The sequence below is a fragment of the Rhineura floridana genome, chromosome 19, assembly GCF_030035675.1.
Source record: "Rhineura floridana isolate rRhiFlo1 chromosome 19, rRhiFlo1.hap2, whole genome shotgun sequence".
In the NCBI taxonomy this organism is placed as follows: domain Eukaryota; kingdom Metazoa; phylum Chordata; class Lepidosauria; order Squamata; family Rhineuridae; genus Rhineura; species Rhineura floridana.
Window position 1 is genome coordinate 7,105,542 of NC_084498.1, and position 27,945 is coordinate 7,133,486.

The 27,945-nt window shown below is 45.2% G+C and overlaps 1 protein-coding gene across 1 annotated transcript; it reads left to right on the forward strand.

Moving 5' to 3' along the window:
• Nucleotides 1–27,945, forward strand: MORN3 (MORN repeat containing 3). Its single transcript, XM_061603195.1, has 6 exons — nucleotides 1–73; nucleotides 7,360–7,518; nucleotides 8,472–8,629; nucleotides 16,417–16,576; nucleotides 19,253–19,437; nucleotides 27,638–27,945. Exons 1-6 carry the CDS (start codon nucleotides 70–72, stop codon nucleotides 27,731–27,733), a joined length of 762 nt encoding a protein of 253 aa, XP_061459179.1. The 5' UTR covers nucleotides 1–69; the 3' UTR covers nucleotides 27,734–27,945.

Genomic DNA, 27,945 nt, shown 5'->3' on the forward strand with positions numbered 1-27,945 from the left:
AGCCTAAATCCTGCAGATGTTCAGCTATATCATTCTATGGAGAGTTTCTGATGCCGAATTCATTCAACCATGGGTGAGTATTAGAAGCATATCAAGATGTGGAGGGTGACGGACTGATTTATAAAAGTATTTATACAGTATATCACCTCATGAGACATCAGGTCAGTGTACAGCAATATAAAAAAATCTTTAAAAAGCAGTACAGCACGATCATTACAATGATTGGCTACTCAAGAAAAGTTTAAACAACTGCACAGACCTGTTGCCCCAAAAAAGTCTTCAAGAGATTCCCTGAAAGTCTAAAGCCAAGGTGCCTTCTGCATCTCTGCTGCACGAATGCTCCACGGCATGGGACCAGTGGCAGTCATTGCTTGACTTCTGGCTGAGGCCAGTTCAGCCTCTGTAACAAGCAATGGGGCCAACTAACAGTGACTGGGCTGGAATACAAGAGCTCAGGCGGTCCTTAACTATCCTGGCCCCAAGTTGTTCAGGGCTCTGTAGATCAACACAAGAATCTCCAACCTGGCCCAGTTGCTTATGGGCAGCCATTGTAGGTGTAATCAGCAAAGGTGTCACATGCTGTGGGCCCCCATCAACAATCTGCATGAGGTGGAACTTCTGGACTAGGCCCAAGGGCAGCCAAGAATGCTGAAGATTTGGAAGGTCACAGTCCATAGTCCATCTGCCGCCCTGGGCTCCTGCTGGAAGGAAGGGCTGGCATAGTGGTTAGAGTGTAGGACTAGGACCTGGGAGACCAGGGTTCAAATCCCCACTCGGCCATGAAGCACACTGGGCAACCTTGGGCCAGTTGCTGTCTCTCAGCCCAACCTACCTCACAGGGTTGTTGTGGGGATTAAATTAGGAGGGGGAGAACCATACACTCCACTATGAGCTCCTTGGAGGAAAAGTGGGATATAAATGCAATAATAAATGCAATAATAAATAAATAAATTTTCCTGTTGGCTTTCCCAGTGCCAGGCGAACAATAGGTCAGATGGATTAGACCGCAGACAAAGCACGGGGAACCCACAAAGTGCGGAGCCAGCAACCAGCCAAAAATAAAAGTGGTAATTGTTTATTGTAGCCTGATGCGTTTCGGGTTTCAAAAAACCCTTTGTCAAGGGTAATCCGTAAAAGTATGCATGTAAACAACATTAAAATCAATAAGTAGTACTTAAACATGTAAACTATAATACGACGTTTATGTATTTATCTATTAAAATTGAACAATACCATGATCTGCTGAAAGCTGACTCATAAACTGTAATCAATAAGAAAAAGGGACGACTGTGTAATGGAACATAATACAAAATAAAACTTCACTTAAAACTTCACAAGATTATACATGCACCCCAAATTGGGAAATTCTTACAGAGCTTTTCTAATTTGATTAAACCTGGACTAAGCCAATGTGGTGTAGTGGTTAAGGTGTTGGAGTATGACCTGGGAGACCAGGGTTCGAATCCCCACAGCCATGAAGCTCACTGGGTGACCTTGGGCAAGTCACTGCCTCTGAGCCTCATGAAAACCCTATTCATAGGGTCGCCCTAAGTTGGAATCGACTTGAAGGCAGTACATTTACATTTTTTAGCAAATAAGTAGAGAGGAATAACTCCCTAATTTTAGACAATCGTCAGACAGGCATCAGTTTGGTGTGACATTTATATGGATGTGCATTTACTTTCACGTAACACTCATTTTTATTAAGATCAGTACCATATCCTTTAAGAATTCAAAAACTCTTCTGCCTTTTTTGTGTGCTTACATCTGACTGTGTGGATTTCTGTTCATCTTCCTTCCTTTAAGAGCCAGCTGTTTTTAAGAACTCAGTCAGTTTTTTATACCGATGAGAAAGCAGCATGTTACTGGCACAAGGTATTTTGACTCTTACAGTACACCATTCTTTCTCTGCTTTCAGGTTCATTTAAATCAGGAAAAGCTCTGCAAAATATCTTTTTAAATCTCAGGTGCATGTTTATTTTCAATTGTGCGTGAAGTTTTAATATTTTGATCTGTTCTTCTGTAAATCAGCTATTCCTAAAAATTCCCTTTGTTATATTGATTAGATAACAGTGTGTTACATATACAAGACATTTGACCTTTGTATTCCTCTCCACTTATTTGCTTAGTCCAGGTTTATTCAAATTAGAGAAGCTCTGTAAGAATTTCCCAATTTGGGGTGTATGTATAATCTTGTGACGTTTTAAGTTAAGTTTTATTTTGTATTATGTTCCATTACAGTTGTCCCTTTTCCTTACTGATTGTAGTTAGCTTTCAGCGGATCATGGTATTGTTAATTTTTAATAGATAAATTCATAAATGTTATTTTATAGTTTACATTTTTAAGTACTTCTTATAATTGATGTTAATGTTGTTTATATGTATACTATGTAAAAAGTTGCCCTTGACAAAGGGCTTTTTGATACTTGAAATGTGTTGGTCTACAATAAACAATTACCGCTGTTATTTTTGGCTGGTTGCTGGCTCGACACTTTGAGGGTTTCCTGCTCTTTGTCTGCGGTGCATTTGGGGTGCTTCCCTCTTCGCTCTCCCGCTCAGATGGATTAGAAATAGTGCCAAGCTCAGAGCTTAGCTTTAAACCAGGGAAAAAGAACTCGTAGCCTTCTAGATGTTGTTGGACTACAGCTCCCATCATCCCTGAACACTGGCCATGTAGACTTATTATTATTATTTGTTGCTTTCCCCACAAATGGGACCCAAAGCGACTTACAACTGCAGTCCTACAACATCTGGAGGGCCAGAGGTTCCCTTTTCCTGCTCTAAACATTGATGGGCCTTGAGTGGTTGGCCAGCCTTTCCAACTTCTGCCAGCCGTGTGGACAGACACAGGGGAGTCACTACCGGGGTGTGGAGGGTGCGGACCACACCCGGGTGACACCATGAGGGGGGTGACACCCAGAGCCGCCCCACCCCATGCCGTTGCCCGGCAAAGGAGCCAAGAAGCGCTCTGGGTTGGTGCAGCCAACTCCTCCTCGGAGGTGGGCGGGCGAGACTGAAAGCAGGCACCCGCTCGCTGGTGGTGAAGCCGGGATGGGTCTTCCACCATCAGCCTGGAGCACGTGGTGAGTGCGTGCATGCGCGCATGCGCACACACACACACAAGACCAGCCACCCCCATCCATGCACCTGGGAGGGCGCGCGCTGGAGGTCCGCACCGCCCCACACACACTCCCGCTAGTGACACCGCTGGACAGACAGTCCAGGACATATCCTGATCGAGGGCAAATGTTGCAATCTGATGCACACTATCTGGAAAGCAAGCCCTGTTGACCCTGTTGACTGAGTTCTGAGTAAAGGATGGCTTGTATCCATGGTGGTACTAAGTAACTATAACTTCAGCACAAGGATTTGCACTTGCGCATCAGAACTTCTCCCCTCCTTCTCCCACACGTCCTGTGCCCTTTCCAATTCTGCTCTGAAGGGTTAAGGGAACCCCCAGAACAGATTTGGGGGGGCATAGGGGGAGGAGAGGGCTGAAGTTCTGTTGGGTAAGCATAAACACTGAGAGAACAGGTTACTTAGTGCTATGTTGGACACAAGCCATTGATGGACTGTTCACACAAAGCGAGCAAATCCCTGGTGAAAACTTAACAGAATCCTAGAGCTGGAGGGGACCTCGTAGGTTATCTAGTGCTTCTGCTCAAAGCAGGATCTACAAGACAGGATACAACAACAGTATCCGTTGGAGGTGGCCGTCCAGCCTCTGCTTAAATACCTCTGCAAAGGAGACCCCACCACCTAATTAGGCAATCGCCACCTCCCTGGGCAGTCTGATCCCCTGTCAAGCAGCTCTTACTGCTAGGAACTTTCTCCTAATGGCTGCCTGAAATCTGCCTCCTTCACATTTCCACTCCTTGGTTCTGGTCCCTGGAGCAACAGAGAGCAAGCCTGCTCCATCTTCTGTGTGACACCAAATTACCTCTTGGCCACCAGCTCACTAGATGCGTAAAGGCCATATAGTCCAACGGTCTCTATGTACCAGATGTACCAGCCCCTCTTCCAGGTAACTCACCGACTCCATCATTTGCATTCTGGTGTGCGGAGGATCTTGTTTGAGATAATAGACCGATGGGTTCTGAGCTGGTGGCATCACCCTGGGCTCCTTCAGGAGGAAGGGCAGTTTATAAATCCAATAAACAAAAAACAAATAAAATATAGCATAGAAAGAAATGTTGAGGTTGTGGTGCAGGCCCTGCCAGGGATTATTAAGAGAGGGGTGAAAAACAAAAATGCCAGAATCATAATGCCCACCTACACTTTCTATGTTCCGGTCATTCTTGGAACCCTGGGGAATAACGTTCTGGTTGCCATATTTCATAAAAGGATAGTGCATGGGTCTGGAAAAGGTGCATGAAAGGGCAAGCAAAATTATGGGTGGGGGTGGGGGTTACATTTGGGGCATTTTTTGTTTAGGAAGGACAGGAAGGAGGAAGAACATGAGCAAGTCGATAAAGGTACATCTCTTTACCCTGGCCTTTGACACTGGAGATACATATTTTTAGGAATCATGCTATTCTGTTGTTGTTGTTATGTGCCTCCAAGTCGACCACGACCCATGGCGACCCTATGAATCAGCGACCTCCAAGAGCATCTGTGTTGCATTTTGGATACTTTGTTCATAGGGTTTTCGTGGTCAGAGATATTCAGAGGTGGTTTACCATTGCCTTCCTCTGAGTCTGGATGCATCTTAGTCTGGTGTCTCAGCTTTGACCATTCTGCCTTGGGTGCCCCTGCTAGGAGTCTAGCCTCTTGGTGTAGACTCCTGACGGCATTGCTCTCAGCTTCTTCAACACACTCAAACCCCCTCACCACGTTCTTGTGACCATAAATTGTTGTTGTGGTTGAAGAAAAGGAAGAAAGTGGATAAAGATTAAATCTCTCCCCCCACCCCCCAATACTAGAAGCAAATGGAGATCACGCAATGAAGATTAATGTTGGAAGATTCAGGACAGTCTTCTTCACACAGTGCATAGTCAAACTGTGGCAGCTGCTGCTGCAAGTTATGGCAATGGCTGCCCACTTGGATGGTTTTTAAAAGGGGATTAGACATATTCATGGAGCATAAGGCTACTAGTCATGATGGCTAAGTGGAAGCAGCATACCTGTGAATATCTGTTGCGGGGAGAGAGAACAACGGCAAGGTTATTGTTCTCATGCCAACTTTCTCCTGTCTGAGGAGAAGGACAAGATGGCTCCTGCCCATCCCCCCATTCCACATACAGAAGCTGATTGGACTGGCAGTTGAATCTTGTTTCAACAGTGGGGATGGGATACCGTCCTCCTGAGGGCAGCACATCAGGCTGCCCCGCCCACACAGCTCTATCCTCCAGCATCTGCCACCTGAGTCAATTGTTTCATTCTGCCTAATGGTAGAGCTGGCTCTGCCCAGAGGCAGGGACTAGATGGGCCTTTGCTCTGATCCAGTTCCAGGGCTCTGATGAACTGCTAGCATGCTCATTCTTCAGGGTTCAACTTTTTTCTTGGGGCCTCTAGAGGCTAAATCTCCCAAGTGGGGAATAGATGCATCTTGCCCTAAATTCTCAGCAGGGAATTCATGTTCTCTCAGTCCATGAGTCTTGCACCCTGCCCCGATGTTGGCGAAACCATATACACAAAGTAGAGACCAAGAGAGAAAAGGCTAGATTGGCATGATCTCCTGGGCAATTGGTGCCTCACAATATGGATGCCCTTGCCCGTGACATCACCCGTGATGTCACCATGACTTATAAGGTCTGGGCAGAATAGCCCAGCTGAAGGATGCTTCAAGGAACAGAGGCAGGTTCCCTTGTGGAAGAGGTTGTGAACCAACAGAGCTGTCCAAGAAAATTAACATCAGTGTAGACGTCCATCTGTTATCTGACTGTAGGAATAAAACGATTAAGGTAATTGACTGATTGTTTGAAAAATGGATATGCCACCCTTCAAATATGTTTCAAAGATGGTTCACCTGGTGGAGGGGGGGCAAGATAATGAGTCACATATAATAGGTTCTTATAGCTGTTTTGTACCATGTCAGATCATGTAGTTGGAGCCAGCCCTGCCATTAGCAGAAGGAGGGGCTGTCTTAAGCACCTGATTTTTGCACCATGAAATGGCAGCAAATCATTAGTTGTCTGTTGCCAAAACAACTCAAATGGCCTTGGATACTATGCACCTTGAACTGGGGGGTGGGGGGCACCATTTGCTGCTTTGCTTCAGGTAGCAAAATGGCTTGTCCATGTCCTGTGTCTAGCTCAGTCATGTCTACAGCAGGGATAGGGAAGCTGTAGCCCTCAGGATGTTGCCAGACAACAAACCCCGTCATTCCTGACCATTGGGCATGCTGGCTGGGGCTGATTTGTTATTTATATCCCACCTTCCTTCCATCATAGGACCCAAGGCGGTGTACCTATAGTTCCAAGAAAGTCTTCAATCCCAACACTGGCCAGACCCAGACTTGCTTGGCTTCAGAAGGTACCTCATATACCTCCAGTCCATACTACAGATGTGAAGGCCTGGGAAAAGCCAGAAAAATGCAGAAAGAAACGCAGTTTTTTTCCTGTTGTCCTCTCCAAAAATTGGGAAAAAACTGGAAAAGGGGAAAATTGGGAGGAGTGCCCCCCAAAATTTGGTTTTTTACTGGGCCTTCTCATCTCTAGACCATATCCTAGAGAGCCACAGGTTCTCCATATCTGCCTAGCAGTGCTTCTCCAGGAGACATTCTGAGCCCCACCTGGAGATGCCAGGGATTGAACCTGGGACCTTTTGCATGCAAAGCACATATTCTACTACTGAGCTACTGCCCTTACCCTAAAGATAAAGTAAGATCCTGGTACTGAATGAAGGGCTGGATTGAATAGGAAGCCGCTTTCTATTGAGTTAGTCCACTGAGTTCAGCATTCTTTACACTGAATGGCAGCAGCTCTAGAGGGTTTCAGGAAGGGGTCTTTCCCATCCCTTTTCCAGAGACGCTGGGAACTGAACCTGAGATCTTCTGCATGCAAAGCAGGTGACTGATGTGAAGTCATATCCCAGGGAAATCATATGTTGCCTGTGAAAACTCATTTTACCTGCAATCAACCTGCTTGTTCTCTGCAGTGCTCTAGCCGTCCAACTCCTTTATTCCATTTTTATGCTTTGGTTGCTGTGCAGTTGTGTTTTCTTTCATCACCTTTGCTTGTTTTGCCTGATGTTTCATTTATGAGAAGCTCTGCTCTCAGACCAGCAACTGGATGATGCAGGCAATAAAGCCCAGCTCATAAAACAAGGGCAATCTTCCAGCAAAAACCATGGCTACGAAAGCCATCTCTATAACTGTATTTCAGCTATCCCCTCAGTTTTTTTTATTTCTCCTTCCAGGCAAGGAGAGTAGTATGCCCATCGTTAAGTATCCCAGGACAGTTGATCCTCTTTGGTATGAATGGGATAGGAAGGCCCAAAAGTGTGGATTAAGGCATACCGTTTATGCCGTCAATGGAGATAGCTACACAGGGGAATGGCAGGACAATCTAAAACACGGTAAGGACTGTTAAAGAGTTTTTAGTACATGCAAATTGCAGCGAAGTGCAGAAATAACTGGTCAGGAGATGCCGGGGATTGAACCTGGGACTTTCTGCCTGCAAAGCAGATGCTCTGCCATTGAGCTTACAGCCCTTTGCATCCTAACAGCAGAGGATCCCTCAACAGCAGGGGTGAGGAAGCTTTATGAGCCCAAGGGCCATCCATGTTCTCTCACGGCCAGCCTTCTAGGGAGTTATATGTGGCCAAACCAAAAGAGGGTGTGGCCAAAGGGGGTGTGGTCACATTCTCTACACTAAGATCTGCCGTGATGGATAAAAATGAAATCTATCGAGTGTTTCCCACAGTGGCCAACCAGATGTGTCTGGAAACACTTTCGGTACTGTACAGGTGGCAATGTTGGTTCTCTACAGTTGTGTGAGTACACACTTTGCTTTTCCAAGGGATCTGGGTAAAAGTTAGATCCAAAAGAATTAATCTGAGCCTTGGAAAGCACATAGAGCTGAAAGACGAAGTGGACAAGAGTGTCACTATTCCCACTTCCGCCTTCAACTCTATGTACTTTTCGAGGGATAAAAAAGTAACTGCCCTCATCACCTTGTGACCAAGGGGGCAATGACGGATGGGGGCTCAGAGGCTTTGCAGGTGCCAAGAAAGATCTCAAGGGTACCATTGCACCTATGGGTACCACATTGGTGATCCCTGCTCTATGTCTAGAGCAGTATCTAATTTAGAGATGCTGGGGCAACCTCCTCTGTGGGTGGGTATTCTGGGCTCCCAGGAATCTTTCACGATTTACTTCATGCACTTCTCGCGGAACAATATATGCGTTCTCTCGCACCACACAGAGTTTGGAAAATGACGGCCTCAAGTAAATTAAAGCAATAAAGTCCAGACAGCTTTATGAGCTACAAAAGAAACGTCTTCGTTTCTGTCTTTTGCTCCACTGCCAGGCAAAGGCACGCAGACGTGGAAGAGGACAGGCGCCATCTACAGCGGGGACTGGAAATTTGGGAAACGGGATGGGTACGGAACATACAGCATTCCTGAGCCCGTGACAAAAGATTATAAGAAAGTGTATTCGGGCTGGTGGAAAAATGACAAAATGTGGGTAAGTCATGCTTTCTCTTCATGTTGTATGCAAATGTGTACCTTGAAAAGCGAGCAGAGGGCCAGAATCCAGTCAGAGTCAATGTCAGGAAAAAGAGGAAAGGATGTTACTACAGCTCTGAGCTGTAGTAGCTCCCGGGCACACTCTTCCTGACCAAAAGTATGTTGTTCTTTTTTCTGAGGTCAGTGAGAATTTAATGCAGGGCTGGTGTCAGAAGTTGGCATCATTGGGCAGGTGCTGAGGCCCATGTCCCAGTCAGGGGCCCACTGTGTTCCTGGAGTCTCTTGGCAACCTCCTTAACGCTGCTGCCTGCACACCTGCCCTCTGTGAGCGAGAGAGCGAGCAAGCAGTGAGAGGAGCCAGTAGAAGCAGGTACCTCTGCCTATCTTGTTCTCTGCGTTTGGAAGGTCATATGGATTTGACCCAGAAAGTAGGGATTGGGGGGGGGATTCAATTCACTTTGCATTTAAAGGTGAACCTAATTTGCATTTTCTGAAACAATATGTGAACTGAAACATAGCCATCCTTAAAAATTTGCACGTCTCCCAATTTTGCAGTAGTTTCTTCTAGCCAAGTAATGTGTACAAAAATGAATACGTGGGGGCAAGTCTGCATAAAAATGTACATAGTTGTGAAAATAGCATGCAAAAAAAGCACTACGTTAGGGAAAAATTCTTTGCACAAATGTGTATATTAGGCAAATGTGCAATCAAAAATATGTATATTAAGAGAAGTTCATGTAACGCCCTTCCCTGGCTCCCCCTGTCAGGTTCCTACCTGCTCGTGGCTACTGCCTTTCACTAGGCACCACCAGGGACTCCACCAGTCCGGACTGTCCTTTTTTATGGTTTCTCTCTCCGCTCTAGCACAGATCTCACTAGATCCCCCTGCTAGGCAGCACCACCAGTCACGTTCTACAACCAATGTTCCCAGAGACCTTGCCTGAGTCTCTTTATCCGGTTACATTCATGACTGCGTGCCTATGCTGTTCCCAACCCCCTTGTATCAATGCAGATAACTCATAACTCGGGGTTGCTCTGGATACTTATAATGTTATCTTCTCCTCTTCACCGCTGCCACCATTTGTTACTGTTTCCCTTCAGCCTTGGTTATTACCTTACCCTCCCTTCTGGTCTGTGAAACCCCAGCCAAGGATCAGGCCTTCGGTAAACCAAAATAGTATTTATTAAATAACATTAATAACAAGATAACTTTGATAATGATCTACAAGCTTATGGTTTCATCTATTACTGTGATATTTGACTTATTACTAATCCGAACTCCACCTCCCTCTTTCTCCACACTCTCCTGACATACACCAACTCACACCCACCTCCAAACTCCACCAAAACAACCCACTAACGTCCACCAAACACCTCTCAAACAACCCACTAACGTCCACCCAGATTCAACTGTCATCCTTCCATTTATACTCTCAGCCATCCAAACACTCAGCCAATCATCCAGCATTCTACTGCTCATTTACTCCCCCCTCCTCTTTCATTCCACTTACCACATATCTTCTATACAAACAGCACTTACCATATATACATTAATACAGGAACATCACATTTCCCCCCCCCTTAAAAATAATGGCACAGTATTATTCCTGCTCTAGGATTCATACGCCGCGTTAACAATAAAACCAAGTCTTTATGGGGAAAATGTCTTTTTTGTTCCTACGTCTGCGTCACGTCACTGCAGTCCCGGCCACTTGCCTTGAAAGTCCATCGGCCAATACATTGTCCTTGCCTTTGATGAACTTGAAGTCCACCTGATAGTCTTGTAGAGCCCAGGACCACCTCTGCAGCATAGTGTTATGGTTTTTCATAGTCTGTAACCATAACAAGGCCCGATGATCCATCGCCACCATCAATCTTCATCCCCACACGTATGGGCGCAACTTGCTCAGTCCCCACACGACCGCTAGGCACTCCTTTTGGACCGACGAATAATTCTTCTCCCTCGATGTTAGCTTGCGACTAAGATACGCCACCGGATGTCTGGTGCCTCCTCTCTCCTGCAGCAAGATGGCTCCCAGCGCGAGGTCTGACGCATCCGTAGCCACAATGAATGGTTGCTCATAGTCTGGTGCTATTAATATAGGTCCTTGGCACAAGGCTTGCTTCAAAAGATCAAAAGCCTTTTGACATTCATCTGTCCATACCACACGTTCAGCACACTTTTTCTTTGTCAGCTCATGCAAGGGGGTCGCTATTTCCCCAAAATTTTTCACAAACTTTCGGTAGAATCCAGCCACACCTAAAAATGCCCCAACTTGTTTCTTTGTTAAGGGGATAGGCCATGATTGTATTGCCTCAACTTTGCTCCATAAGGGGATTATTTTCCCACTCCCCACCTTATGTCCTAAATAGATGACCTCATTCAATCCAAACAGGCATTTCTTAGCTTTTATTGTTAGCCCTGCTTTTCTTAATGCCTCTAATACTGTGGTAATTACATACGTCACTGTGTCAAGCTTTTCTCTGATGGTATATGGTCCCTCCCAGTTAGCCTGTAATTTATCATGTTTCCTGGGTATGAATGCCATAACCATATCTCCCACATCATACACACGTTCCCTGGCTGTTCTGTCATACCAGTAACTTTGCTTCTCCTGAGCTTGACTCAAATTCTTTTGTACAGCTTCCATCATCGATGTTAATTTGCTGCGGAAGTCTAATACAAAATCAACTACAGATGTTTTGTACTCTCCCAGGGTTCCTTCCCATGAATTTTTTAACAGTTCCAAGGGTCCCCTCACTTTTCTAGTGAACATCAGTTCAAAGGGTGAGAAGCCTGTTGACTCCTGAGGGACTTCTCTGTACGCGAATAAGAAGCACCCCAAACGTTCATCCCAGTCTTGTGGGTGATCTTGAACATAACTTCTTATCATGCCCTTCAGAACCCCATTAAATCTCTCAGTCAATCTGTTAGTGGCTGGATGGTAAGTGGTGGTCTTTAGATGTTTTAGACCACAACACTTCCACATACATTGCATCACTTCTCCCATGAATACACTGCCTTGATCCGTCAGCACTTCATGAGGGAAACCCAGCCTCATAAAGATTTTTAATAAAGCCTCTGCCACTACAGGGGCTTCTACGGATCTTAATGCTTCCGCGTCTGGGTACCTGGTGGCAAAATCCACCACCACCAATAGATATTTCTTGCCATGCCTTGTGGGTTTGGAAAAAGGGCCCACCAAATCTACTCCCACTCTATAAAAGGGTTGTCCAATTATAGGAAGGGGCTTTAAGGGTGCCTTAGTCTTTACTCCACTTTTCCCCACCTTTTGGCATATACCACAAGATAGACAATGTTGTTTTACATCTTTGGAGATATTTGGCCAATAATAGTGTGCAGCCAATCTCCTCTTGGTCTTTTTTATTCCCAGATGTCCTGCACATGGGACATCGTGGGCTACCTCTAGCAATCTGGTTCTGTATTTGCTAGGTACTATCAGTTGCTTCACTGGTTCACATTCATCCTTTCTCTCAGCAGGCATCCATAGTCTATATAAAATCCCATTCTCACACACAATTTGATTCCTCAGTTTGTCAGTGAAAGGAATCTGTTGGGTCAGGGCTTGCTCCTTTATTTGCCTCAAACTTGTATCCCTATTCAGTTCTTCCCTGAACTGCTCTGCCTCTTCCCCAGAGACCATTTGATACAGTTTGTCTCCTTCAGCAGGCCTGCCAAGGGTTGCTATGGTGACCTTAGGCTCGATAACAGGTTGCACCCTGTTTTCTTCAGCCTCTGTTAACATGGCTTCTGTCTCTCTGTCAAGCTGTCGTCTGGTCACCACATATATTTTTGCTTGTGCCCCCATTACATCTCTTCCCAGTATCACTGGTTCTTGTTGCTGGGCATTAATACATACTTTATAATTTCCCTCTTTGCCTCTCCACTGTATGTTTACTAGGGCCATGGGTAAGTTTTCTGGTTCACCCCTCACTCCTTGGATAGTCACCGTTTCCTGAGGTAATATTTCCTCAGATTTTATTAAATCTGGCCTCAGTAATGTCTGAGCGGCACCAGTATCAAGCAATGCCCAATAATTTGCCCCTTGAACACACACTTCCTCTCTTAGACTCGTATCCAAGTCTTTTACTTCTGTCCAGCTTATCTGGCAGAACTGAACCTTTTTCGTTTCCAGCTCTTTTGGTTCTGTTTTCACTGCCCTTCCCTGAGCAGGATTACTAATAGGGTTGGCAACCTCACATTGAAAACGTAGGTGCCCTGGTCTACCACATTTATAGCATAATTTCTCCTCCATTTTAGGGTACACAGATCCACTCTGGTGTGTCCTGTGCCCTTCAGATTTTATTGGAGGACTCCCTCGCTGTGGTACCACATCCTTTTTGCCGCCATTATATGGTCTGGGTTTAAACTCTCTTGATGTTTTCCCCACCCAGCCAGTTCTATTGGAGGCAAAGTGATCCGCCATCTCTGTGGCCTCCTGCACCGATGTAGGGGAACGGTCTTTGACTAGGAGCCTTATTTCTGGTGGTAACTGATGGAATAATTGATCCAGTATCATGAGGCTTTTCACCTCTTCCACTGACTGAGCTTTGGCACTACTCATCCACTTTCCAAATATATCCATCAACTTTGCTCCTAGTTCAACAAAAGACCTCCCTGCTTGGATCTGACCGTTTCGGAATAACTTTCTAAAATAGTCAGGTCCCAGTCTGAATCTTTTGTATACTGCCTCTTTATACTCAGCATAGGTGACAGGCCTGTCTGAGGGGAAATATTGGTATACTTCAGCCAATTCCCCTTTGATCAGGTTTGATAAATATTGCATATATTTATCCTCCGGTAGCCCCCACATTTGAGCTGCCTTTTCAAAAGTGCTGAGGTAAATTTGTAGATCTTGTCCAGGCTCAAACACTGCAAAATCTTTCAGTGTAACTTTTATTTTTGTTTCATTTCTGTCCTTTCTTGTTTCATCCAAATGAAACTTCTCTCTTTCAAACTTTAACTTTTCCACCTGTAATTCAGCATCCACTCTCATTCTCTCAAATTCCAACTCCCTCTGTTTGTCTTTCTCCTCAGCCTCCATCCTCAACTTCTCTCTCAAATACTCTATATAAGCGGGATTACTTAAGTATCCTTCTGGGGTCTCTTCCCTGACAGGTTGTTTTTGCTGGACAGTTGTAAATCCTATTAGTGCTACAGTCCAGAGCTTGGAAAAGTTACTTTTTTGAACTACAACTCCCATCAGCCCCAGCCAGCTTGGCCACTGGATTGGGCTGATGGGAGTTGTAGTTCAAAAAAGTAACTTTTCCAAGCTCTGGTGCTACCCTCAATTCGTCTACTTCTTTACCCTCGTGAGGTAAATTGAATGTTATGCACTTCTCCACCAGCTCCTCTCTTTTCATCTTTATATATTCAGCCATGGTGTTTTGAGTTCACTCTCTCTTTGCCAGTCACTCTTTGCCAGTCACTCTCACAAGTAATCTTTATTTGTTATTTCTGTTTGCCACACCACTGTTTAGGGACTCTCTATTTCGTATCTGGACTCTCTTTTGTTCGTATCCCACCGCTACAGCCAACACCTGTGACGCCCTTCCCTGGCTCTCCCTGTCAGGTTCCTACCTGCTCGTGGCTACTGCCTTTCACTAGGCACCACCAGGGACTCCACCAGTCCGGACTGTCCTTTTTTATGGTTTCTCTCTCCGCTCTAGCACAGATCTCACTAGATCCCCCTGCTAGGCAGCACCACCAGTCACGTTCTACAACCAATGTTCCCAGAGACCTTGCCTGAGTCTCTTTATCCGGTTACATTCATGACTGCGTGCCTATGCTGTTCCCAACCCCCTTGTATCAATGCAGATAACTCATAACTCGGGGTTGCTCTGGATACTTATAATGTTATCTTCTCCTCTTCACCGCTGCCACCATTTGTTACTGTTTCCCTTCAGCCTTGGTTATTACCTTACCCTCCCTTCTGGTCTGTGAAACCCCAGCCAAGGATCAGGCCTTCGGTAAACCAAAATAGTATTTATTAAATAACATTAATAACAAGATAACTTTGATAATGATCTACAAGCTTATGGTTTCATCTATTACTGTGATATTTGACTTATTACTAATCCGAACTCCACCTCCCTCTTTCTCCACACTCTCCTGACATACACCAACTCACACCCACCTCCAAACTCCACCAAAACAACCCACTAACGTCCACCAAACACCTCTCAAACAACCCACTAACGTCCACCCAGATTCAACTGTCATCCTTCCATTTATACTCTCAGCCATCCACTCAGCCAATCATCCAGCATTCTACTGCTCATTTACTCCCCCCTCCTCTTTCATTCCACTTACCACATATCTTCTATACAAACAGCACTTACCATATATACATTAATACAGGAACATCACAGTTCACACTAAAATGCTGAAGGATATTTGAGGACTTTAAAAAAAATATCACAAACCGATATGGAAAATGCACTTAAAAATGAGAAATGGAGAGAAACCAGAACTGACAGATTCGCCCATCCCTCCCAAAATGGGAGGCAAAGTAAATGGGCGGAAGCAACAAACGCATCATCTATGAGCGCCTAGGTGCCCCCCCTCCGCTGCCTGACCTGCCCCCATTGCTCATCAAGCATGAGCCCCACAAGGACGACGAGGTGGTGGTGCTGAGCGCCCTCTACATTCCACCCCTAGGGGGGGGCCAACTGCAGCCATCTCCAGTACCAGGTGGCGCACTGCGCCTAGATGACGGTGCACCTTCAGTCCAGCAGGCAGCCCACGCTGCCGCCCACGCCAGCCCTCAGCCTACATGCTGTCGCCACCCATCACCACCTCCATCAGCAGCACCACCACCGGCTCCACTCCGGGCCAAACCGTCATTGAGCAAGAGCAAGAAGGCTCTGGACATTGTATTGTTTGAATGGTATTTAATGTTTTCTCGTATATTTTCTTGTATATTTTGTGTTACTTTGATATTTTATATGAATTGCCATCTACCTGAGTGTTTATTCATAAAAACAAGCTTTAAGTTGTTTTTATGATGATGTAAGCATTTTTAATTTTTTTATGATGATGTGAGCAGATCCCAGGTCCCTTCTTTGTTGCAAGACTCTGGAGTGAGCTGTGTTTGGGTCCTGGCTAAGAGCCAGGATGGATGGATGGAGTCCTGGGTGACAGCCAAGACCCTAAAAGTGTGTGCATGTTAGAAGCAGAAGGAACTGGTATGGTGTTTATTTAATAGCAATCTTTATGGGTGCTACACTTGTATATGTATTATTGTGTATTTTTGTAACATTTGTTGTTTAAGCTTATTTTGTATTACTTTATATTTTGTAGCATTATAGGATGATAGTGAGAGCCAGTGCGGTGTAGTGGTTTGAGTGTAGGACTATGACCTTGGAGACCAGGGTTCGAATCCCCACACAGCCATAAAGCTCACTGGGTGACCTTGGGCCAGTCACTGCCTTTCAGCCTCAGAGGAAGGCAATGGTAAACCCCTTCTGAATACCTCTTACCATGAAAACCCTATTCATAGGGTCGCCATAAGTCGGGATCAACTTGAAGGCAGTCCATTTCATTTTTTAAGGATGATAGTATGATTACTTCTGTATATTTTGGTCGTTTCTATGGTTGTAAACAGCCTTGAGAGCAGTGATGTAGAAAGGTGGTATACAAATTAAAAATAAAATGAAACAATCTTTTTCAAATTTTTAACATAAAATTTAAAAAACATTGTAAAGTTTAAATTTGTTGTTGTTACCACCATCACCATCATCATGGGTATTTTGTAATTTTAGGGGTATGGAATTAAATTTTACTTGGATAGAGAATATTACGAAGGGGAATGGAGCTTTGGGAAGAGAGACGGCTGGGGACGGATGTATTACAAGGACGGCTCCATCTACGAAGGCCAGTGGTCTGAGGATAAGGCAGGAGGACAAGGGATGCTGCGCTTGAGTAAGTACCAGCTGTTGATGCTGCGTAGAGAGTGGTTGCGAGGCTGCTTCCTGGTCTTGTTCTCCAGGCCTTTGGGCAGCACTCAGATTGGCTGTGGTGACACTCGAGGCAGGGTCCCAACGTTTCCTATGCCCCCAGAACGGAAACCGTGGCACGTTGAGAACAGCCCTGGAACTTCAAAGATACTGACGACAATGGCATTCTAAGCTCTCTTTGCTCAGATAGACTGTTCCTGCTCAGAAGACGGATTGCACAATGAGAACAGCAAAATGGTTGGTTGCTATCCCATATCACATGTCTGCATTTCCCCCGCCCCCTTTCCCACCAGTCATCCCTCAGTGGCTGAGTGTGTTCTATGGGCACAATGAAAACTGTGCTACTCCTATGCTCTCTGAGCAGGCAGATCAGGCTCACCCTCTACTGCAGGGCCGCGTTCTCTCCTGGGCAACCTCCCAAGGGCCACATGCCAATGGTGGACGGGGCCATAGGCAAAAGTGGGCAGAGCAATGAATACATATTTTACCTTTGTACAGTAGGGTAGGCACTACAGACACTCACACACTCCTTTCTATCAGGGGTGTAGTCATCCAGGGTCTTGGGGGCTCTTAGACTCCTTATGTCTGGTACAAAGAGCTGCAGCCAGAGTATTAACAGGGGCTGGTTACAGGGACCATACAACTCCCTTGTTACAACAGCTCCACTGGCTGCCAGTTTGTTTCTGGTCACAATTCAAAGTGCTGGTTTTGACCTTTAAAGCCCTATACGGCCCAGGTACAGGCTATTTGTCAGACTGTATCTCCCTATACGAGCCTGCCTGGGCCCTGAGATCTTCAGGAGATGCCCTTCTCTCAGTCCCAACACCCTCGCAAGTGCGATTGGTGGAGACGCGAGATAGGGCCTTCTCGGTGGCTGCTCCTAGGTTCTGGAACTCCCTTCCTAGGGAGGCACAAATGGCCCCCTCCTTGCCATCCTTCCGTCGACAAGTAAAGACTTTTTTATTCCGACAGGCTTTTGGGATAGAAGGTGTTTAGGATTGGGCTTTACAAGGCTTGTTTGTTATTTTTTAAATTGTTTTTAGATTTTTAAGTGCCTTTTACAGTTTTAAGGTTGTGCATAGTTTAATTGTATTTTAATTGTATGTTTTTCTATGTTTTTAACTACATGTAGTTCTATTTGTAAGCTGCCCTGAGTTCCAGTTTGGAAAAAGGGCGGGGTAAAAATAAAGTTTCAATCAATCAATCAATGTTTTTGGGAGCCAGATCCCAGCAGAGTCCCTAGGTCTCCAGCATCCTATGAGCCGATCAGCATGAAAGGGGAGTGTGTTAGCCACTGAGAAGAGTCTTCTAATATGCTTCCTTGTCTTTTCCTGCTGATTGGAGCCAATCAGAGTGAAAGGAGGTAAGTCAGCCACTGAGAAGACTCTTCAAGCCTGGAGTGCCACCTTCGTTCCCCCCAGCCTGAGATTCCCCCCCCCGCTGGTTCTACCACTTTGGAAGCATGCCGTGGTTGATTGAGCCAGTGTGATGTGGGGGGTAGAGGGCTGGACCAGATGAGAACCCTGGAGAACTGGAATCAAATCCCCTTTAGCCACAGAGCTGGTTAGTTAACTCTGGGCCCTGGGCCAATCCCTCTCTCTCAGTCTAACCTGTCTCACAGGGTTGTTGTGCAGATAAAATGTGGGATAGAACCCTATCGGCTACTCTGAACTCATTGGAGGAAGGGCAGGAAGAAAAGGCCATTAAAAAGAATGAGTATCCTATGCTGAACAAACACGTCATTTAATGCTCTTTATTTCAGCACTTAATGCCTAGGACATAAAATAAAGAGATTGATGCAAGCACCTTTTTGGGATGCTGTACACACCATGTCATCCTACGTCACCCCTGTCCCGTTGCACACTATTTGTCAATCTAAAATGCATTCTGCTGGAATGGTTATGATCTATTTTGTGCTGTAGATGCCCCTCTTAAGCGCGTGCTGCATACCTGTATACAGAGAGTGCGCTTTCTCTGGTTACCTCCTATTGGGACTGGGCTATTGACGTTGCAGGGCTGTGCCACTCCCCCTCACCACGTTTAACTTGTCTAAGAATAAAACAGGCAAAAGAGGAAGCAGTATAGTCACTTAGCTGCCTCTGGATACAGATATATATTCCTGTATATCAGTATATCAACCCCACTTTCCAGCCCCTCTTATGCAAGATTACTGGGAAGGGGGAGGAGGAAGGTCTGTGGAAATGCTGATTGAAGGGAAGGGCATTTAGAAACACACCCACCTGTGTGACAGACAACACAGCTTGTAGCTGCTGCTTTAGATGATGTTATCATGTGAAGGTGTGTACAATTGCAAACTGCTATGTACATAAGCTCACTGTGAAAAAATGACTCCTGTGCATTTCCAAGGCTGCGTGTGCATGCACACAGCCAGAGCTGCATACTGATCTGGAATGTGTTTATTCAGAAGTGGGTTCCACTGATTTCACTGGGATTTATTTCCAGGTAAGTGTGCTCAGATGGCAAGTCCACCGCCGTGATTTGGCCCAACAGAGAGACAAATCGGAACCATTTGTTGATGAACACCTCACAGCCAAATGCAAAACCAAACCAGTGTTTCTCTGTAGGGTTTTTCAAAAACATACCTCCCCCTCAAAAAAACCCCCTTCTATATTGATTGCAGAAAATGAAAACCGATACGAAGGTTCCTGGAAGGATGGGAAGAAACACGGCCCAGGAAAGTTCATCTACTTGGACACAGGGCAACTTTATGAAGGCTTCTGGGTAGCAGACACCCCACGGTGCGGGACCATGATTGACTTTGGCCGCGACGAAGCTCCTGCACCAACTCAGTATCCAATTCCAAAGGTATCGTCTGGGTCATATGATGCCCCTGCCATAGGCATGAGGTCCGAGACTTGTGCTGAGTGACATTACATTTTCTCTTCCCTCAAACATATACCTGAGTAGAGAGGAGCATCTTCAGTATATGCATCAGCTCCAGAACAGTCCCCAGAACCTCCTGCTCCCATCAAATCATTGTGCCTTTTAAAACAAACCGGGATAGTGCAAATGGCTAAAAGTGGGGAATCTGTTTCTTATGAGGGGCTTTTGACCCATGGTAAGATCAACTGAGTCTGTGGATGATGGTGGGCGGAGCCAGAGCCAAAAGTAGGCAGGGTCAGAGGCAAAGCAGGCGGAGTTTGCAGCAATGCAAGACTGTAGAATGCTCTCTCTCTTTCTCTCTCTCTCTACCACCTCATCTACAGGGCTGGCACCAGGCATGACTAGGTCCTTGGGCACCAGACTGCCCCAGACCCAGGTCATTATGCTCCCAACACCTTCAGCCTATTCTGGAGGCACTAGCAGGTGGCCATGCTTATGGCTGTCATGCCACAAAAAGCTTCACCAGCTCATTTCTGCAACTGAAGCCACCATTAACCTCTTAGAGACTGCCTTTAGTATAAAGCGGTATATAAATATATGTAATTAATAATAAATAAATAAACGCACATGAGCAGGGCAGGCTGTTTTCTTCTGGTCAGTTGGCAGCCCTGGCAATTTTCACCTCCCTATCCGTACTTGAGCCTACAGTAGAAAATGAACCTGGGGCCTGAAAGGTTAGAGGCGTGGATTTGGACTTTGCATGCAGGAAGGTTCCAAATTCAGTCCCCAGCATGTCCAGGTAGGGTTGGGAGAGACCCTGATCTGAAATTCTGGTAGAACTGCTGCCAGTCAGTGCAGACAATGTTGAGGTAGATGAGCCAACAGCCTGACTTGCTACAAAGCAGATCCTTATGTATACCCCCAAACTGTGGCCAAATGAGGGAACTGCAGGGAGCCCATCCAGCAACAGAGCCTCTCAACAGCTATGGGTTAGAATAGGTCACATGGTACTAATTGACCCTCCTGTTAAAGCTTCCAGGTCAAAGTGCAGGCCTGCTCCATACAGAGTTGAGAGCCATTCATAGCAAAATCCCATTAACCCTAATGAGGCATTATTGTTGTTATGTGCCTCCAAGTCGACTACAACTTATGGTGACCCTATGAATCAGTGACCTCCAAGAGCATCTGTCATGAACCACCCTGTTCAGATCTTGTAAGTTAAGGTCCGTGGCTTCCTTTATGGAATCAAGCCATCTCTTGTTTGGCCTTCCTCTTTTTCTACTCCCTTCTGTTTTTCCAAGTATTATTATCTTTTCTAATGAATCATGTCTTCTCATTATGTGTCCAAAGTATAACCTCAGTTTCATTATTTTATCTTCTAGTGATAGTTCTGGTTTAATTTGTTCTAACACCCAATTATTTGTCTTTTTCGCAGTCCATGGTATCCGCAAAGCTCTTCTCCAACACCACATTTCAAATGTGTTGACTTTTCTCTTATCCGCTTTTTTCACTGTCCAACTTTCACATCCATACATAGAGATTGGAAATACTATGGTCTGCATGATCCTGACTCTAGTGTTCAGTGATACATCTTTACATTTGAGGATCTTTTCTAGTTCTCTCACAGCTGCCCTCCCCAGTCCTAGCCTTCTCCTGATTTCTTGACTATTGTCTCCATTTTGGTTAATGATTGTGCCAAGATATTGATAATCCTTGACAAGCTCAATGTCCTCATTGTCAACTGTAAAGTTACATAAATCTTCTGTTGTTATTACTTTAGTCTTTTTGATGTTCAGCTGTAGTCCTGCTTTTGAGCTTTCCTCTTTAACTTTCATCAGCATTCGTTTCAAATCATTACTGCTAGTAGTATGGTATCGTCTGCATATCTTAAATTATTGATATTTCTCCCTCCAGTTTTCACACCTCCTTCTTCTTGGTCCAATCCTGCTTTCCGTATGATATGTTCAGTGTACAGATTAAATAAATAGGGTGATAAAATACACCCCTGTCTCACACCCTTTCCGATGGGGAACCAATCGGTTTCTCCATATTCTGTCCTTACAGTAGCCTCTTGTGCAGAGTATAGGTTGCGCATCAGGACAATCAGATGCTGTGGCACCCCCATTTCTTTTAAAGCATTCCATAGTTTTTCATGATCTGCACAGTCAAAGGCTTTGCTGTAATCTATAAAGCACAGGGTGATTTTCTTCTGAAATTCCTTGGTCCGTTCCATTATCCAACGTATGTTTGCGATATGATCTCTGGTACCTCTTCCCTTTCTAAATCCAGCTTGGACGTCTGGCATTTCTCGTTCCATATATGGCAAGAGCCTTTGTTGTAGAATCTTGAGCATTACTTTACTTGCATGGGATATTAAGGCAATAGTTCGATAATTACTGCATTCCCTGGGATCCCCTTTCTTTGGAATTGGGATGTATATGGAACGCTTCCAGTCTGTGGGCCATTGTTTAGTTTTCCATATTTCTTGCAGATTTTAGTCAAAATTTGGACTGATTCAGTCTCAGTAGCTTGTAGCAACTCTATTGGTATGCCATCTATTCCTGGTGATTTGTTTCTTCCAAGTATTTTAAGAGCAGCTTTCACCTCACATTCTAAAATTTCTGGTTCTTCATCATATGGGTCCTCCGTGAATGAATCTGTCATCCTGGCATCTCTTTCTTCAGTGTATTGCTTCCATCTTCCTTTTGTTTCATCTCGGTCAGTCAGTGTGTTTTCCTGTTGATTATTCAACATCCCTACTCTTGGTTTAAATTTCCCTTTAATTTCTCTAATTTTTTGGCATAGGGCTCTTGTTCTACCCTTTTTGTTGTCCTCTTCTATTTCTACACAGTAACTATTGTAATAGTTCTCTTTGTCCCTACGTACTAGTCGCTGTATTGTTGCATTTAGGGTTCTGACTGTGTTTCTATCTCCTTTTGCTTTCCTTCTCTCTTTAACCATTTGAAGAGTTTCTTCAGTCATCCATTGGGGTCTTTCTCTCTTTTTAACTAGAGGTATTGTCTTTTTCAGAGCTTGGAAAAGTTACTTTTTTTGAACTACAGCTCCCATCAGCACCAGCCAGCATGGCCACTGGATTGGGCTGGTGGGAGTTGTAGTTCAAAAAAGTAATTTTTCCAAGCTCTGGTCTTTTTACATTCTTCTCTGATAACGTCTCTGACTTCATTCCATAGTTCTTCTGGTTCCCTGTCAACTAAGTTTAAAGCCTCAAACCTGTTCCTTATTTGATCTTTATATGCTTCTGGGATGTTATTTAAATTGTATTTTGGCATTATGATTGCTTTGTTGGTCTTCTTTAGCTTTACTCTGATTTTCGATACAACCAGTTTATGATCTGTACCGCAGTGTGCTCCTGGTCTTGTTTTTGCAGAAAGTATGGAACTTCTCCACCTTCTGCTACCAATTATATAATCAATTTGATTCCTATATTGACCATTTGGTGATGTACATGTGTATAGTCGTCTTTTTGGTTGTTCAAAAAATTTGTTCTCAAGAAACATATTATTGGCTTCACAGAATTCAATAAGTCTTTCTCCTGCTTCGTTTCTGTCTCCTAGGCCCCATTTCCTCCTAATTCTTCTCTGTTCCCTACTTTTGCATTCCAATACCCCATGATTATCAGCACATCTTGTTTTGGTGTGTGATCAATTTCTTCCTGTACTTCTGCATAAAATCTCTCCAATTCCTTTTCTTCTGCATTTGCCGTTGGAGTATACACTTGGATGATGGTTATGTTGATAGGTTTCCCATTTAATCTCTTTGATATCACTCGCTCAGACCTTGCATTGTAGCTCCTAATTGCTCTTGCTACATCACTTCTCACTATTAAAGCAACCCCATTTCTTCTTAATTTCTCATTTCCTGCATAAAATATTTTGTAGTTGCCTGATTGGAAATGTCCCATTCCCATCCATTTTAGTTCGCTCACGCCAAGTATTGTAATGTTGATGCGTTCCATTTCTTGCTTGACAATTTCTAACTTTCCCTGGTTCATGCTTCTCACATTCCATGTTCCTATTGTGTGTGTCGTACAACTCCGGACTCTCCTTTCGCATCTGTGCTCATCAGCCTCTGGGCTTCCTTTCGGCTTTGACCCAGCTGTGTCATTAGTCACAGCGCTACTCGTACTTGTCCTTTGTTCTTCCCCAGTAGCTCGGTGAGTGCCTTCTGACCTGGGGGTCTTATCTTCCAGCACTATCTCATGTTGCATTTTGGATACTCTGTTCATAGGGTTTTTGTGGTGAGGTATTCAGAGGTGGTCTACCATTGCCTTCCTCTGAGTTTGGATGCATCTTAGTCTGGTGTCTCAGCTTTGACCATTCCACCATGGGTGCCCCTGCTAGGAGTCTAGCCTCTTGGTCTAGACTCCTGACAGCATTGCTCTCAGCTTCTTCAACACTCTCAAACCCCCTCACCATGTTAAGGTGTGCATCCGAAGAGGAGGTAATGAGGCATAGAAAGCTATATACAGGATTGCCCTGAAAAGAGAGCTCTTTTTAACCCCCGCCTTATTTCATGTGAAATAATATGACTGGGTCCTGGATGTCTCCAGGGTGTTCTGTGGACAGCTGTCATTTGTATTCTGGAGGAGTCCAAAATGCACCGCCCCAAATGATCTCGTAAGTGAATTCTATATGTACGTCTTTTCCATCACTAGGCATCTCAGGGGTGGGGAACTTCAGGCCTGGGAGGCCAAATATGGCCCTCCACCCTCTCTGTCTGGCCCTTGGAATGCTCCCCAGGCTGTCCCCTCTCTCCCTGGGCCACCCCCCTCAGTAGCCCTCTTTCACACCCCGAGCGTTTCTGCCTTGAACTCTGATGATGCCTCTTGCTGGTATGCAGGGAAGACAGAGAGGGCCAGGGGTATGGAGAAACTAGACTGCTGCACAAAGGAAACATTTACATTGGTTGTCCTGCCTGCTTTTGCCTCTGGCGCTGCCCAGCACTGGGATGTGGCCCTCAGAAGCTTTCCTAGAAGGGAAGGCGGCCCTCAGGCAGAAAGAGCCTTCCCACCCCTGTGCTACCTCGTCCTTTTTTAAATGGATTGAACCCAGGACCATCTGTATGCAAAGCTGCTGCTCCGCCACTGAGGTAGGCTGTATGGCAGGGGGCAGAGAACCTCAGGCCCTGGAGGCCAAACATAGCCCTCCAAGCCTTTCTAGCTGGGCTTTGGCCACATTCCCTCTCCTCTGGCTCCGTCCCTCGCCTACCCTGCTCGCACCTTCCTGGAGCACTTTTGCCTGGCTGGAATGTGTCCTTGGAATGAGGTCTCTTCCTTGCCTCGGAGGAGGATGGAGAGATGTCTCTCCGCCAGTGTGTTTCTGGCTTTGGTGTGGCTTTTTGCGACATAGCTGACTGCACAAATGTTTGTATCCATTGCTCTGCCCACCAGGAGGTTGCTCGAGGGGGTGCAGTCCTTGGGCTGGAAAAATGTTCCCCATTCCTGTTGTGAACAATAGCACCCTGTGGCTCTCCAGCAATATGTACTTTTTGTTAAGTTTTGCTATATCTGGGTTGCTTCACTGTCAATTGCATTAGGTGTGCTCCCCGAATTTTCTTTGTTTTGCAGGAAGGGGTATACTTGGTTTTAAGCAAGTATAATCGGAGGCAACCCCAATGTTTTGTGAAGAATATTTTTTTGCTACAATGCAGAAGTCGATCTTGGGATTTCAACTCTTGCATTTCTCTTTCTTTTGCTCAGCTGCAAAGGCTGTTGCCAGTAGCCCACTCGAGTCCCAACAAGCACCAAACTATGCAATATCCTTCTCCCCCCACTGCCTTCAGTTTCTTGAGATGTTCGCTGTCCTGCTGCTTGCATATTTTTCTTGATGAGTTTGTAATTAAGTGCAGCCCAGGCCTTTGCATAAATAATAAACAAACTAATTGGTTGCTTTGCGGAGGGGGGGAAATCCTGAACTTAACTGCAGAAGAACAATCAACGATAGCTGGAAAAATATAACTCAAAAGATTTGCCTTACAAGGACTTGTTTACACAATCAACATCCAGACCTTTTCCTTTTTTTTTTGCCAAGTTTTTATCCCTTTTGCACCAGTGGTGGGATCCTTAAGGTGGCCAGTTTCCATTTGGAAGAAAGAGTATGGGAGACTGATGGTATCTGGAATATTCTGCCTGTTTTCTGATGTATAATTTTGGATGGGGGTTGGTAGGGTGGGGAATTGTGTGAGAAGACAACATGCTGCTAAAGAGTTGCTGAAGTTAAGCAGTCACATATCCAATCAGTAGCCTGGATGGGAGATCACTGGTCTGTGCAAGAGTAGGATAATAAACATGAAACACACGAAAAATAGGGGTGTATTTGAGTAGGCATTGGGGAGGTGCAGAAACAAGTGTACAGCAGGCAACGCCCTTCTCATAATGGTGGCTGGTGCCCATTGGGACTGGTGGGGCAGAAGGCAGAGGGCCCAACAGTAGGCGGAGCCAGAGCCAATGACAGGCAGAGCCAACTAATTGCAGTTTTGTCCCCCGTCCTCCTCCCGGCTGAGTTCTACGAAGGCAACCCTGAAATTAAGGAAGAGGAGGACGTTCACAGGCAGTGCCACCCCCCAAGTGGATTGGTTGTAAGTAAGGAGGTAGGCAGGTGGGGGCTGGTACAGGGCAGATTGTGCTTGGTGGGGCAATGCTGCACTTGCCCTAATGACCAGCCGCCACTGGATGTTAGTTTAGCATCCTAAGGCCCACTGTCACCAGGATCATTTTACCACCTCTTCCAGGTTGCTACCAGCTGAAATTGTTCTTTCTAAAAGGTCTTTTGGAACATGACTCCCTTTTCCCTGGACTAAGGCCCTAACTGTTTTTCAGATCTCCCCTGGGTGTCTTGGCTGTGTCGAATCCATTCTAGCCATGCCGAATGGCCCATATTTATCCCGATTTGTCAAAACTCAGGGGGAAGGCCAAGCCTGCAGCACAGATGGCCATGCCTGCAGCAATGCCATTGCAAAGGCTCACCCACCCTGGGCCAATCTGTACAAACAAGGGTGTATCTGTACAAGTCTGTACCTTTGTGTTCTTCACATTTTTCTGCAGGTTCAGCTTGTCCTTGGTTTCTTTTTCAACATCCTTCTTTTCTTGAGCGAGGCATTCAGCTGGGGCAAAAAGGTTCCTTTTAGCCACAAGAACGATATAGGGATGTGAGGAGCCAAGCTGCCTGTGGGCTGCACTGAGGGCAGGAGCTTGCCAAGTCGGTTACTGCTGGTCAGCTTTCAAGATCTATTTATTGGGTTGAATTCAACTAAGTCCTACTCAGAATAAATTCATTGAAATTAATGACCCAAAGTTAGTAATGTGCATTAACTTCAATGGATTACTCTCAGATATTTTGTTTCTAAAGATGCTTTTAAGGTGTTTTGTAGATGTTTTTAGTGTTTTAGTGCCTGCTTGCAGCCCTGGGCTCCTTCTGAGAGGAAGGGCAGGATATAAATTTAATAATAATAACAATTTAATACCACCCATTATTTATTATTTATTTATTTAATTTGTATCCCACCCTTCCTCCCAGCAGGAGCCCAGGGCAGCAAACAAAGCACTAAAACACTTTAAAACATCATAAAAACAGATCCTAAAACAAAACAGCATTGAAAACATTTTTTAAAAAAAACTTTAAAAAAGGGTTACAAACATTATTAAAAAAACATATTAAACAATTCTGACACAGATGCAGACTGGGATAGGTCTCAACTTAAAAGGCTTGTTGAAAGAGGAAAGTATACCAGGGAACCTTTATACCAGGTGCAGGGAACCTTTGGCCCTCAGATGTTGCTGAATGACAACTACAATCAACCCCAGCAAACATTGCCAATGGCCAGGGATGATGGGAGTTGTAGGTCAGCAACATCTGGAAGGCCAAAGCTTCCCTACACCTGGATTACACTGAGAGATAGTGTAGCACCTGGGAATCTTTTGCCCGCAGGCCTAAGCCAGCTGGCCACATCCCCCAATCTTGTCCACAAGGCCTGTCCCAGTTAGCCCTTTCCACCCCCAAACTTCCTATTAGAGAAACTGGAGATAAGCCCTTAAAAAGCAGAAAGATGGGTTTTATGCAAATCTGCCTCCTCTTTTTTTAATGAGGATGCATTTCATCTTTTTTGGCAATGTGCTCCGTAGGCCACCCCACTCCACATTTCTCTCTTGTGTTTTCTATTTCAGATTGAACTGGTAGACCCAGAGGGCGTGTTAGAAGAAGCTGTTGTGACGTTAGAAAATGCTGAAGAATTGAATTCCCAGCCTCAGAAAGAAAGATGACAGCTGCCAAGCTTGTGCGCCAGAGTTGGTTCCTTTTCAGTCCAAGATGCTGTGCAGCAATATACAACGTGTGCCCTCCCCAAAAGTTGTCATTCCCACATAGATCTCTGGTGCCTCACTCAGCTTTTGGCCGGCTCTTCATTCTCTATTTCTGGTTATGCAAGAGCCTTTTGTTCACTAGTTTAATGGCGGTAGCGACCTGGAGAGAAGAA